The sequence below is a fragment of the Rhinopithecus roxellana genome, chromosome 17 (genome assembly GCF_007565055.1).
Source record: "Rhinopithecus roxellana isolate Shanxi Qingling chromosome 17, ASM756505v1, whole genome shotgun sequence".
Taxonomy (NCBI): domain Eukaryota; kingdom Metazoa; phylum Chordata; class Mammalia; order Primates; family Cercopithecidae; genus Rhinopithecus; species Rhinopithecus roxellana.
The window spans coordinates 69,111,464-69,122,796 of NC_044565.1; the positions used below are offsets into that span (position 1 = coordinate 69,111,464).

General features: G+C 48.1%; 1 protein-coding gene across 1 annotated transcript; it reads left to right on the forward strand.

Annotated features, from left to right (window-relative positions):
* The first annotated feature begins 6,483 nt into the window (after nucleotides 1–6,483).
* Nucleotides 6,484–10,674, forward strand: TCF23 (transcription factor 23). The gene is made up of 3 exons (XM_010371248.2): nucleotides 6,484–6,761; nucleotides 7,521–7,763; nucleotides 10,398–10,674. The coding sequence occupies exons 1-3, from the start codon at nucleotides 6,540–6,542 to the stop codon at nucleotides 10,575–10,577; spliced, it is 645 nt and encodes a 214-aa protein (XP_010369550.2). The 5' UTR covers nucleotides 6,484–6,539; the 3' UTR covers nucleotides 10,578–10,674.
* Nucleotides 10,675–11,333: the final 659 nt, after the last annotated feature.

An 11,333-nucleotide genomic window follows, 5' to 3' on the forward strand; every position in this document is an offset into this window, starting at 1 on the left:
AAAAAAACAACTCAAAAGAATGCAGCTGTTTGTCTCATCCACCTATGAACTGAAAGCCCCCACTTCAAGTTGTCTCGACTTTCTGGGCAAAAGCAATGTGCATCTTACACATATTGATTGATGTCTCATGTCTCCCTAATATGTATAAAATCAAGCTGTACTCCAACCACCTTGGACACATGTCATTAGGACCTCCTAGGCTGTGTCACAAGCATGTCCTTAACCTTGGTAAAATAAATTTTTCTAAATTGATTGAGACCTGTCTCAGATACTTTTGGGCTCACATCAAATTGAGGAAGTTCTCTTCTGTTCCTAGTTTGCTGAATGATTTTATCATTAAGGGGTATTGAATTTTGTCAAACAACTTTTTCTGTGTCTGTTCAGATAATTATGTAGTTGTTCTTTATTCTAGCAATATAATGTATAACGTTAGTTGATTTTGGGGTGTTAAGCCAACCCTGCATTCCTGGTATAAATCCCACTCAGACATGGTGTATAGTTCTTTCAATATGTTGCTGCATTCTGTTTGTTAGTGTTTTGTTTAGGATTTTTGTGTAAATATTCATAAGGGATATTGGTCTGTAGTTTCCTTGTGAGGTCTTTGATTTTGGTGTAAAAGTGACATTATTGTGGGGACAAGAGTGACTTTATTTTAAATGCTAATCTGTCATGTAACTTCTGACTAACCCTGAGTCTGGGAATGACTCCAAAATGTCTAGCTGATGTATTACTCTTTATGAAGGAACACCTATTCATTGTAAATTTTGCCTTTTCTCCAAAGCAACCCTTGATGCTGTGGCATCCATCATAGGGTGTGATGCCAGCAGCCTTCTCTGAGCCACCTACACATTCCTTCCAGACTATGTGTCTGTTTTTCCCCATGATATAAGCCCTGGGTCTTGGGGGTTGAGGTTCAGAGATCTACCTGTCTTGCAGCCACCCAAGACCATGCTTCCATCTGTAAGTTCCTCCTAAGTAATCACCCTATACTGACAAACTGGATTTGTCTGCCTTCTTTGGCTTCTCGGCTCCTTCAGCATTTGAGGGTCACTTTACATATACGGTTTTTTTCAGGGAACAATCATAGAATGAGTTGGAAGTGTTCTCTCCTATTTGTTGGTAGAGTTTGTGAAGGGTTGGTGTTAATTCTTTATTATTTCAATATTTGGTGGAATTCACCAGTGAAGCCATCTTGTTCTGGGTTTTCTTTGTGGGGAGTTTTAAAGTTACTAATTTGATCACTTGTTTTATTTCTTTTCAGATTTTTTATATCTTCTTGAGTCAGTTTTGGTACTTTATGTCTCTCTAGGAAATTGTTTCATGTAAATTATCTGTTGGCCTATACTGTTGATCATAGTATTTCCTTGAAATCCTTTTCATTTATGTATGGTCAGTAGTGATTTCCCCTCTTTAATTCCTTATTTTAATAATTTAAGGCCGGGCAGGGTGGCTTACGCCTGTAATCCCAGCACTTTGGGAGGCTGAGGCAGGCGGATCACAAGGTCAGGAGTCAAGACTGGCCTGGCCAATATGGTGAAACCCCATCTCTACTAAAAATACAAAAATTAGCCGGGCGTGGTGGTGTGTGCCTGTAGTCCCAGCTACTCGGGAGGCTGAGGCAGGAGAATCGCCTGAACCTGGGAGGCGGAGGTTGCAATGAACCGAGATCATGCCACTGCACTGCAGCCTGGGCGACAGAATGAGGCTTTGTCTCCAAAAAAAAAAAATATATATATATATTTAAGTCCCCTCTCCTTTATTCCTTGTCAATCTAGCTAAAGTTGTATCAATTCTGTTGATCTTTCTAAAGAACCAATTTGTGGTTTTGCTAATTTTCTCTATTGTTTTTCTTTTTCTTTCTTTATTATTATTTTTTTTTTTTCTGAGACAGAGTTTTGCTCTTGTTGCCCAGGCTGGAGTGCAACGTGCTATCTCAGCTCACTGCAACCTCCGCCCCCCAGGTTCAAGCAATTCTGTCTCAGCCTCCAAAGTAGCTGGGATTACAGGCATGCACCACCATACCCGGCTAACTTTTTTTCTTTTTTTGAGACAGAGTTTCGCTCTTGTCAGTGGCGCAATCTTGGCTGGAGTGCAGTGGTGCAATCTCGGCTCATTGCAAGCGATTCTCCTGCCTCAGCCTCCCGAGTAGCTGAGATTACAGGTGCCTGACACCACACCCAGCTAATTTTTTGTATTTTTAGTAGAGATGGGGTTTCGCCATGTTGAGCAGGCTGGTCTCGAACTCCTGACCTCAGCTGATCTGCCCGCCTCGGCCTCCCAAAGTCCTGGGATTACAGGCGTGAGCCACTGCGCCTGGCCATTTTTTTTTTTTTAAATATAAGCATTTACAGCTATAAATTTTCCTTCTTTTTCACTGCTTTAGCTGGATCTCATAATTTTGGTATGTTGTGTTTTTGTTTACATTCATCTCAAAGTATTTTCTAATTTTCCTTGCAGTATCTTCTTTAACCTACTGATTATTTAAGGATGTGTTATTTAATTTCTGTATATTTGTGAATTTCCAAAAGTTAGTTCTGTTAATGATTTCTAATTTAATTCTATTGTGGTTGGAGAATATTCTTTGTATGACTTCAGTCCTTTTAAATCTACTGAGGCTTGTTTTATTTATTTTATTTTATTTTGAGATGGAGTTTCGCTCTTGTTGCCCAGGCTGGAGTGCAATGGAGCTCACTGCAACCTCCACCTCCCAGGTACAAGTGATTCTCCTGCCTCAGCCTCCCAAGTAGCTAAGATTAAAGGCATGTGCCACCACGCCCGGTTAATTTTGTATTTTTAGTAGAGATGAGGTTTCTCCATGTTGGTCAGGCTGGTCTTGAACTGCCAACCTCAGGTGATCTGCACACCTCAGCCTCCCAAAGTGCTGGGATTACAGACATGAGCCACCGCGCCCGTTGAGGCTTGTTTTATGATCCATTCTGGAAACTCTAACATATGATCCATTCTGGAGAATCCTTTTTTTTTTTTTTTTTTTGAGACGGAGTCTCGCTCTGTCGCCCAAGCTGGAGTGCAGTGGCCGGATCTCAGCTCACTACAAGCTCCGCCTCCTGGGTTCACGCCATTCTCCTGCCTCAGCCTCCCGAGGAGCTGGACTACAGGCACCCGCCACCTCGCCCGGCTAGTTTTTTGTACTTTTTAGTAGAGACGGGGTTTCACCGTGTTAGCCAGGATGGTCTGGATCTCCTGACCTTGTGATCTGCCCGCCTCGGCCTCCCAAAATGCTGGGATTACAGGCTTGAGCCACCGCACCCGGCCTATTCTGGAGAATCTTCCATGTGCAATTTAGAAGAATGTGTAGTATTGTGTTGTTGAGTGTTATTTGTTGTCTGTTTAGTAGGTTTATAATGTTTCCCACATCTTCTATATCCTTATTGATTTTCTACCTAATTGCTTGAAACCTGTAATTTTAAGATAGGCAGGAGGATTGCTTGAGTCAGATTCTATCTCTGTTGCCCAGGCTGGAGTGCAGTGGCGCGATCATAGCTCACTGTAACCTGGAACTCCTGGGCTCAAGTGATCTTCCCCTCTGCCCCAACCACCTCCTGAGAAGCTAGGATTACAGGCATGCACCACTGCACCTGGCTGATACAATTATAATTTGTGTCAATTTAAAATTTATTCATATAACAATGCACAGGTTTCAGTAACACATATTACATTAGTTATCTATAGCTGCTTCCAAATTACCCCCAAACTTAAACAACAATAAACATGCATTATCTTCTATGGCTTCTATAAATCAGGAATTCTACGGGCGAGAGCAGTTTAGCTGGGTGTTCTTGGCTCGGGGTCTCTCATGGGTTGCACTCAAACCGACAGCCAGGGCTGCATCATCTGGAGGCCAAACTGGAGCTGGAGGATCCATTTCCGAGGTGGCTCACTCCCATGGTTGGCAAGTTGTGGTGGCTGTCAGTGAGAGGCCTCAGTTTCTCACTATATGGGCCTCTCCACGGGGCTGCTTGGATATCGTCACGACAGCAGCTGGCTTCCCCCAGAGTGAGCGACCCAAGAGGGAGCAAAGGGGTAGCTGCACTGCTGTTATGTTATGTTATGTTATGTTATGTTATGTTATGTTATGTTATGTTATGTTATTTATTTTATTTTATTTTATTTTATTTTATTTTATTTTATTTTATTTTATTTTATGAGACAGTCTCACTTTGTCACCCAGGCTGAAGTGCAGTGGCACGATCTCGGCCTACTGCAACCTCTACTTCCTGGATTCAAGCGATTCCTGCCTCAACCTCCCGAGTATCTGGGAGTACACGCATGCATCACCATGCCCAGATAATTTTTGGGTTTTGTTGTTATTGTTGTTGTTTGTTTTTTGAGATGGAGTTTCGCTCTTCTGCCCAGTCTGGAGTGAAGTGGCGTGATCGTGGTTCATTGCAATCTCCACCCCCTGGTTCAAGCAATTCTTCTGCCTCAGCATCCTGAGTAACTGGGATTATAGGCACCTGCCACCACACCTGGCTAATTTTTGTATTTTTAGTAGAGACAGGGTTTCGCCATGTTGGCCAGGCTAGTTTTGAACTCCTGACCTCAGGTGATCCACCTGCCTCGGCCTCCCAAAGTGCTGGAATTATGGGCGTGAGCCACCGCACCAGGCCTGATGCACATCTTTTCCATCTCCTTTTTCATATGTTCAGATAAGCACAAAAAACTTTACATTTCTATTTTTTATTTTTTGGTGTATTTTTTTAACGCGGCTGGGATCTTACTGTATATATTGATCTACAACTAGCTTTTTTCACAACTATATGTTTTGAAGAGTTTTTCATGTCATTTAACAAAGGTCTGTCATTATTTTTATTACTGTACATTATTTCATAGTATGGAGATGCCAAAATTTATTTAATGACTTCCCTACTGATGGACATGCAGGTTGTTTCTACTGATCTTTCTTCTCTTCTCTTCTCTTCTCTTCTCTTCTCTTCTCTTCTCTTCTCTTCTCTTCTCTTCTCTTCTCTTCTCTTCTCTTCTCTTTTATTTCGGTGTCTTGCTCTGTCACCCAGGCTGGAGTGTGGTCACGCGATCTCGGCTCACTGCAACCTTCGCCTCTCCGGTTCAAGCAATTCTCTGGCCTCAGCTTCCCAAGTAGCTGGGACTACAGGCGCGCGCCACCACACCCAGCTAATTTTTTGTATTTTTAGTAAAGACGGGGTTTCACCAAGTTGGCCAGGATGGTCTCCATCTCTTGACCTCATGATCTGCCTGCCTCCGTTTCCCAAAGTCCTGGGATTATAGGCGTGAGCCACTGCGCCTGGCCTCTTTTTCCCTTTCTCTGTGATGAGCTGCATATCTTTCTCACTGTACATCCACCTTTTTACTTTCTCTTCACTTATTTGATCTCCCCTGGGGTTCAAGAATGGGGGACAAGGGACATGCAGACTGGATTCTGCTACAGGCAGAGGTCCTTGGAAGACAGAAGGGGCTGCTGTGGCAGATTCACGATTCCTTCAGCCCGCCTTCTCCTACCTAGCTCTTGGAGGATGTGATGCAACTCAGGAATGCCATGGTCCTTGCCTTCAGAGACCTCATGTCTAGCACAGGGACAGACATGTGAGTAACCCATGGGAGGCAGGCTAGCATCAGGTGAGGGGTAGCCTTTCAAGTCCAACTGATGGCTTGGGTTTTCATCCCACCCCACCACTTAACAGATGTTTGAAATTGGGCAAGTTACTTCACCTCCCAATATCTCAGTTCCCACACATCTAAACAGAGTCTCTTTTTTTATTAAAAGGTTGCTCTGATAAATAAATAAGATGCTTAGCACAGTACCTGGCACACAGTAATCTATGAACATTGAACTGTTGGGAAACTAGCCAGGCTGTGGTCCTACCAATCACACAGGGACCCATGGGCTCTGGGCCTGTGGGATTTGAAGAAATCTTCATGAATGAAAGGCAGAGACCTGAAGGATGGGCAGTACCTCCTGGTAGAGCTGGAGGAAGGTGTTCTGGGGGCATGGAAAGGTAAATGTAAACGCACAGTAGAAATCGGAGGCATATTTGGGGCATAGCAAATCGCACCCTGTGGCTGGAATGTCACCTTCATTGGCGGGGGAGGAAAGGCCTTTCAGGGATATATGCAGGCAGCCTTCTGGCACAGAGGAAGGAGGTTCAAGTCTTCTCCATGGACCTGAGCTCCAAAGCTGAAGTCACAGGTCCACCATAGGACCACTGTTGAGGTTAGGCATGGCCGGAAAGGAGCTCCCTTCCCCACTATCCTCCTGCCTTCTTCAGCATGGGCCTCCTCCCAAGGCTTGGCCACTCCCAGCATCCAGCACCCCCACCTCTCAGCCGGGTTGGGAGGCAGGCGGAGGCTTTTCGCGGGGGCTGTGCCTGGTGGGCGGTTTTCCCAGAGCAGGGAGCACACAGGACTGAGTTGGCGCCTGCTTCCTCGGATGTAGACATTACTGGCTGGATGACCAGCCTAAGCCAGCTAGCTTGAGTCCAGGGCCTCCTCAGGCACTGTGTTTCTGCTCTGTGGGCTGTAGCCCCATAAGCCAGTGGGGTGGCATGTCACAGAGGAAGGCCAGAGGGCCACCAGCCATGCCAGGCATGGGCCACAGCCAGACTCAGGCCAAAGCACGGTTGCTGCCAGGCGCTGACAGGAAGAGGAGCCGCCTCAGCAGGACAAGGCAGGACCCGTGGGAAGAAAGAAGCTGGAGCAATCAGAGATGGAGCAGAGCTACCCCTGGCCCTCGAGGGACCAGGGCTGGGGGCCTGGCTCTTGGCAGGGTAAGGAAATCCTGGACCTGCAGAGGGGTCCAGGGGAGGAGGGGGTTGGAGGGTGGGGAGATGTCACCTCCAATGGCAGAGCCTCACTCAGTATTACCATTCCTGCCCAAGAGAGGGGACACTGGCCCCTTAGACTCCAAGGCATCATGCTTTGGGTGGATGGGATAGATCAGAGCTGGTCTTAACCAGAGTGCAGCTCTCTGAGCTGCACTCACTCACTTCTCTTGAGGAAACTGAGGCCAGGAAGAGGGACGTGAATTTCCCAAGGTCACTGAGCAGCAGCCAGTGGTAGGACTGGGACTTCAGCCTTGTGCTTTGACCCCTGGTCCTGTGTCTTTCCTCTTTCCCACAGCAGCCTCGTCGTCTCAGGACCTGGCTAGGTCAAGGGTCAGCCCTCCCAAACAGGGTGTATCTCTGAATTGCCCCTGGCCCCAGCACACCTTGATAAGCAGGATTCAGATTGGGCGTAGGATAGGACAAAGGCTCTGAGGAGGCATGAGTGGAGTAGCAGAGAGAACACAGGACTCTGGGTTCTGAGCCAAGCTCTGCCATCTGCGGCCATCAGACCCCTGCCCAGGCCTTCCCTCAACTTCCTCAGCTGTGAAACAGGGCAGGGCTGAAGATGACAAAGGAGGACAGAGGCCCTCTGGCGCCTGCTGTTAGACACCCTCCTACTCTGGCGGGAGACCTTGCGCTCAAATGCTCTCAGAAGTCAGGGCAGTTGGGAGTCACACACACTCACTGGGGCCCTTTGTGCAGAGCAAGGCCTGTCCTGAGAACGCTGCGCGGGAGCGGAGCCGGGTCAGGACGCTGCGCCAGGCCTTCTTGGCCTTGCAGGCTGCTCTGCCTGCCGTGCCGCCCGACACCAAACTCTCCAAGTTGGATGTGCTGGTGCTCGCCGCCAGCTACATAGCTCACCTCACCCGCACACTCGGCCACGAGTTGCCTGGCCCCGCCTGGCCACCCTTCCTGCGTGGACTCCGCTACTTGCACCCTCTCAAGGTAGGTCACAAGCCCTGGGACTTGAGAGGCGGATCTTAATGCCCAGGGCCTTGGAGAAAGGGATTGGAATGAGGGGGACTTTGGACTTGAGCTCCCTGCCTTGCGCAGAACTGACATTGGGGCCAATTTCTCCTGCTGTCTCAGAGAGAGAGGAGCCAAGGCTGGCCCTTGGGGCTGCGCTGACCCTGGGTTTCTCATGGGGTGGTGGCTGGAAATGACTTCATGGGAATGTACCTCCTTGAAGAGGAGGGAAAGACTCTGGGGTTCTTAGAGTCATGGGGAAAAAAAGAGCAGGTTCCAAGTCTGGGTCCTAGGAAAGGAAATTGTACCAAGGAGAGTCCTAGATCCCCATGCAGCTTCACCCCATTGTGCCTGCCTTGGTGCTTTCTGGGCTTCTGTTGCAGGAGAGATCTGCTCTCCAGGAGAACAATGGTCTGAGGGACCATCATTCTAGAAGCAACCAAGCTGGGGGAGTTAGCAGGGAGCAGTACAGGGAAGGTGTGCACCACTTGCCAGACTGCAACCTAGCTTTTCTCAACCTCAGTTTTATTTTTTTTTATTATTATTATTTTTTGAGACGGAGTCTCGCTCTGTCGCCCAGGCTGGAGTGCAGTGGCCGGATCTCAGCTCACTGCAAACTCCGCCTCCCAGGTTTACGCCATTCTCCTGCCTCAGCCTCTCGAGTAGCTGGGACTACAGGTGCCCACCACCTCACCCGGCTAGTTTTTTGTATTTTTTTAGTAGAGACGGGGTTTCACCGGGTTAGCTGGGATGGTCTCGGTCTCCTGACCTTGTGATCCGCCCGTCTCGGCCTCCCAAAGTGCTGGGATTACAGGCTTGAGCCACCGCGCCCGGCCAACCTCAGTTTTATTACACGTAGAATAGAAGCTAACATGAGCCTTACTTCTCTTCCAAGGTACAAAATGGAAAGTCTAATGAACATTAATCATCTTTGCAATAACAGCTAACAGTTGAGTGCTAAAGATAGGCCAGGAGCTGGGTTAAGTACGTTCGTGTATTTTTGTCTTTTAATCCATGCAAAAACCAAATGAGGATTACTTTACAGATGAGGAAACTGAAGTTTAGGTAGGTTATGAGGCTGAACGCTGTTTGAACCCAGGGATGTCTGACTTCAGACCCCATGCTCATAGCCACTAAACAGACTCCAGGGACAGCGCCATAAGGAGGTGAAGAGTGCACTGTGTTAAAAAGGAAGGGTCATCTTTGCCCTCTGAGGATAACATTGCAGTGGTATCAACTTATTTATTTATTTATTTACTATTATTTTTTTGAGACAGAGTTTCACTCTGTTGCTAAGGCTGGAGTGCAGTGGTGCAATCTCCGCTCACTGCAACCTCCACCTCCTGGTTCAAGTGACTCTCCTGCCTCAGCCTCCTGAGTAGCTGGGATTACAGGCGTGCGCCACCACACCCAGCTAATTTTTGTATTTTCAGTAGAGACGGCATTTCACCACGTTTCCCAGGTTGGTCTCAAACTCCCGACCTCAGGTGATCCACCCACTTCGGCCTCCCAAAGTGCTGGGATTACAGGTGTGAGCCACCGCACCTGGCTGTTTATTTATTTATTTATTTACTTATTTTTGGGACAGGGTCTCACTGTCACCCATGCTAGAGTGCAGTAGTGCAATCATAGCTTACTGTAACCTCAAACTCCTGGGCTCAAGGAATCCTGCCACCTCAGCTTCCCCAGTGGCTGGGACTATAAGCGCATGCCACCACACCTGGCCTTCTTTTTTGTGTGTGTGTGTGGAGACGGTGTCTCACTTTGTTCCACAGGCTGGTCTCAAACTCTAAGCTCAAGTGATCCTCTCACCTCTCAACTTTATTTTTATGATACTTTCCATCATCTCTTTCCCCTAAATGTCATAGTTCTGAAATGTCTTGAAACTTGATTTTTTTCTTCAATGCAAATAATAGCTAAAATGTGCAAATTTGAGACTAAGTGGGGGAACTCTGAAATGTCAGTGGTGGTGCAGGGTCCTGGCGTGGTATAGTAGTTTCCTTAGCTGTAAAATAGTGACCAAGGCAAGGCCCTTGATTGTAGTAAGTGATCAACAGCTAAGCTGAAGGATGAACCAAGGAGGGCCCAGTTAGGTCCAGCACTCCAGCACATCCACAGGGTGGAGCAGTTGGCCAGGAAGCAGCTCCCTCAGCCCCCAGGTGGAGAGGTTATGAAGAGGAGGGCGACCTCAGGGCAGTCAACCTGGTGTATTCTGGGACTGCTCATGCTTCTGCTGGAAAGATGGGCAATCCTTGGAGGACCCGGCTTGGAGTTTTTCCTGGCTCTGCTGCTCTGCTCATTGCCCAGCCTCTGGCTGTTGCCAGCTCTGCCCAGGCCACCTGATCTTCTGCCCACCTCCCTCCCAACAGAGGGCTGCTATTTTTGGGACCCTCTCCCTCCTCAGATGGCTCCTCCTGTGTCTCTCATCCAGGCTCTGGGTGATCAGGAAAATGTGTGGGGCTGTACATGAAGATGACCCTGATCAGAGTAGTGATGGCTGGGGAAGGTATCAGGGAGGGATGCTGGAGAAGGCTGGGTTTTGGGTGTCAAGGATCCTGGACTATGACGGGCTGCAGGAGCAGCATTTCTCACTTCCCAATCTGTGTCTTGCAGAAGTGGCCGATGCGATCTCGTCTCTATGCTGGAGGCCTGGGGTACTCTGATCTTGACTCCACCACAGCAAGCACCCCCAGCCAAAGAACAAGAGACGTAGAGGTGGGATCCCAAGTCCCTGGAGAGGCAGATGCTCTCTTTTCTGCCACGCCACTCTCACCAGTGCTTGGCAACAAATAATTATCACACTTGCCTTTTCTCCTAGACTGTGATTCATGCTTAGGGACCTGGATTTTCTACCAGCCCCCACCTGTCTTCACTCTGATTCTCAGCCATCACACTTGATTCAGACTCAGCTCCCAAGTTCCAGCATGCGGACCAAGAGAAGCAGTAGCACTTCTGTGACGGACAGTACCCAGAGGGGCATAGGATGGAGAGCCTCCTCCTTGGTCCCCAAGTGGGGACTTCCCTATGGCTCTTCAGTGACAGCTACTGGGAAGTGGGAGAGAAAGAGGTATAATTGGGCTCAAAGTTGAGCTAGGGAACCACCCTAACTTTCTTCCTCTAAGGTTTCTACAAACCGTCTGCAGATAGCGAAGACAGGTTTAGAGGGAGGGGCCTGGGATGGCACTAGCCCCAGGTGCTGATGGAAAAGCCAGGTGACCAGATAGGCTCTTGGTAGCTGCAAGTGTAAATAGATCTGGGCTGGGTCACACAGCCAGAAGAAAACTGAAGAAGGGAATGTGCTTTCTAACTGCATCATGAGATGCTTACCTGATGTTAGAGAGATAGTGAGGAATTCAGGATTCCTGCCTCTGTAGTATGGGCCTCTCCAGAAGCTGCCCCTCACCACTACATTTTCTCTCTCTCTTGGCTCCTGCACTCTTCCACTCTTTTCTTTTCTTCTTCTTTTCATATAGAGATGGGGTCTTGATATGTTGCCCAGGCTGTCCTTGAACCCCTGGCCTCAAGTAATCCTCCCACCTCAGCCTCCTA

Bases quoted from the DNA above. Each gene is read 5' to 3' on its own strand.
- TCF23 (XM_010371248.2), top strand. From the start codon at position 6,540: ATGTCACAGAGGAAGGCCAGAGGGCCACCAGCCATGCCAGGCATGGGC. The intron at 6,762-7,520 runs GTAAGGAAATCC...CCCTTTGTGCAG, and splicing joins GGGGCCTGGCTCTTGGCAGG to AGCAAGGCCTGTCCTGAGAA. The intron at 7,764-10,397 runs GTAGGTCACAAG...TGTGTCTTGCAG, and splicing joins GCTACTTGCACCCTCTCAAG to AAGTGGCCGATGCGATCTCG.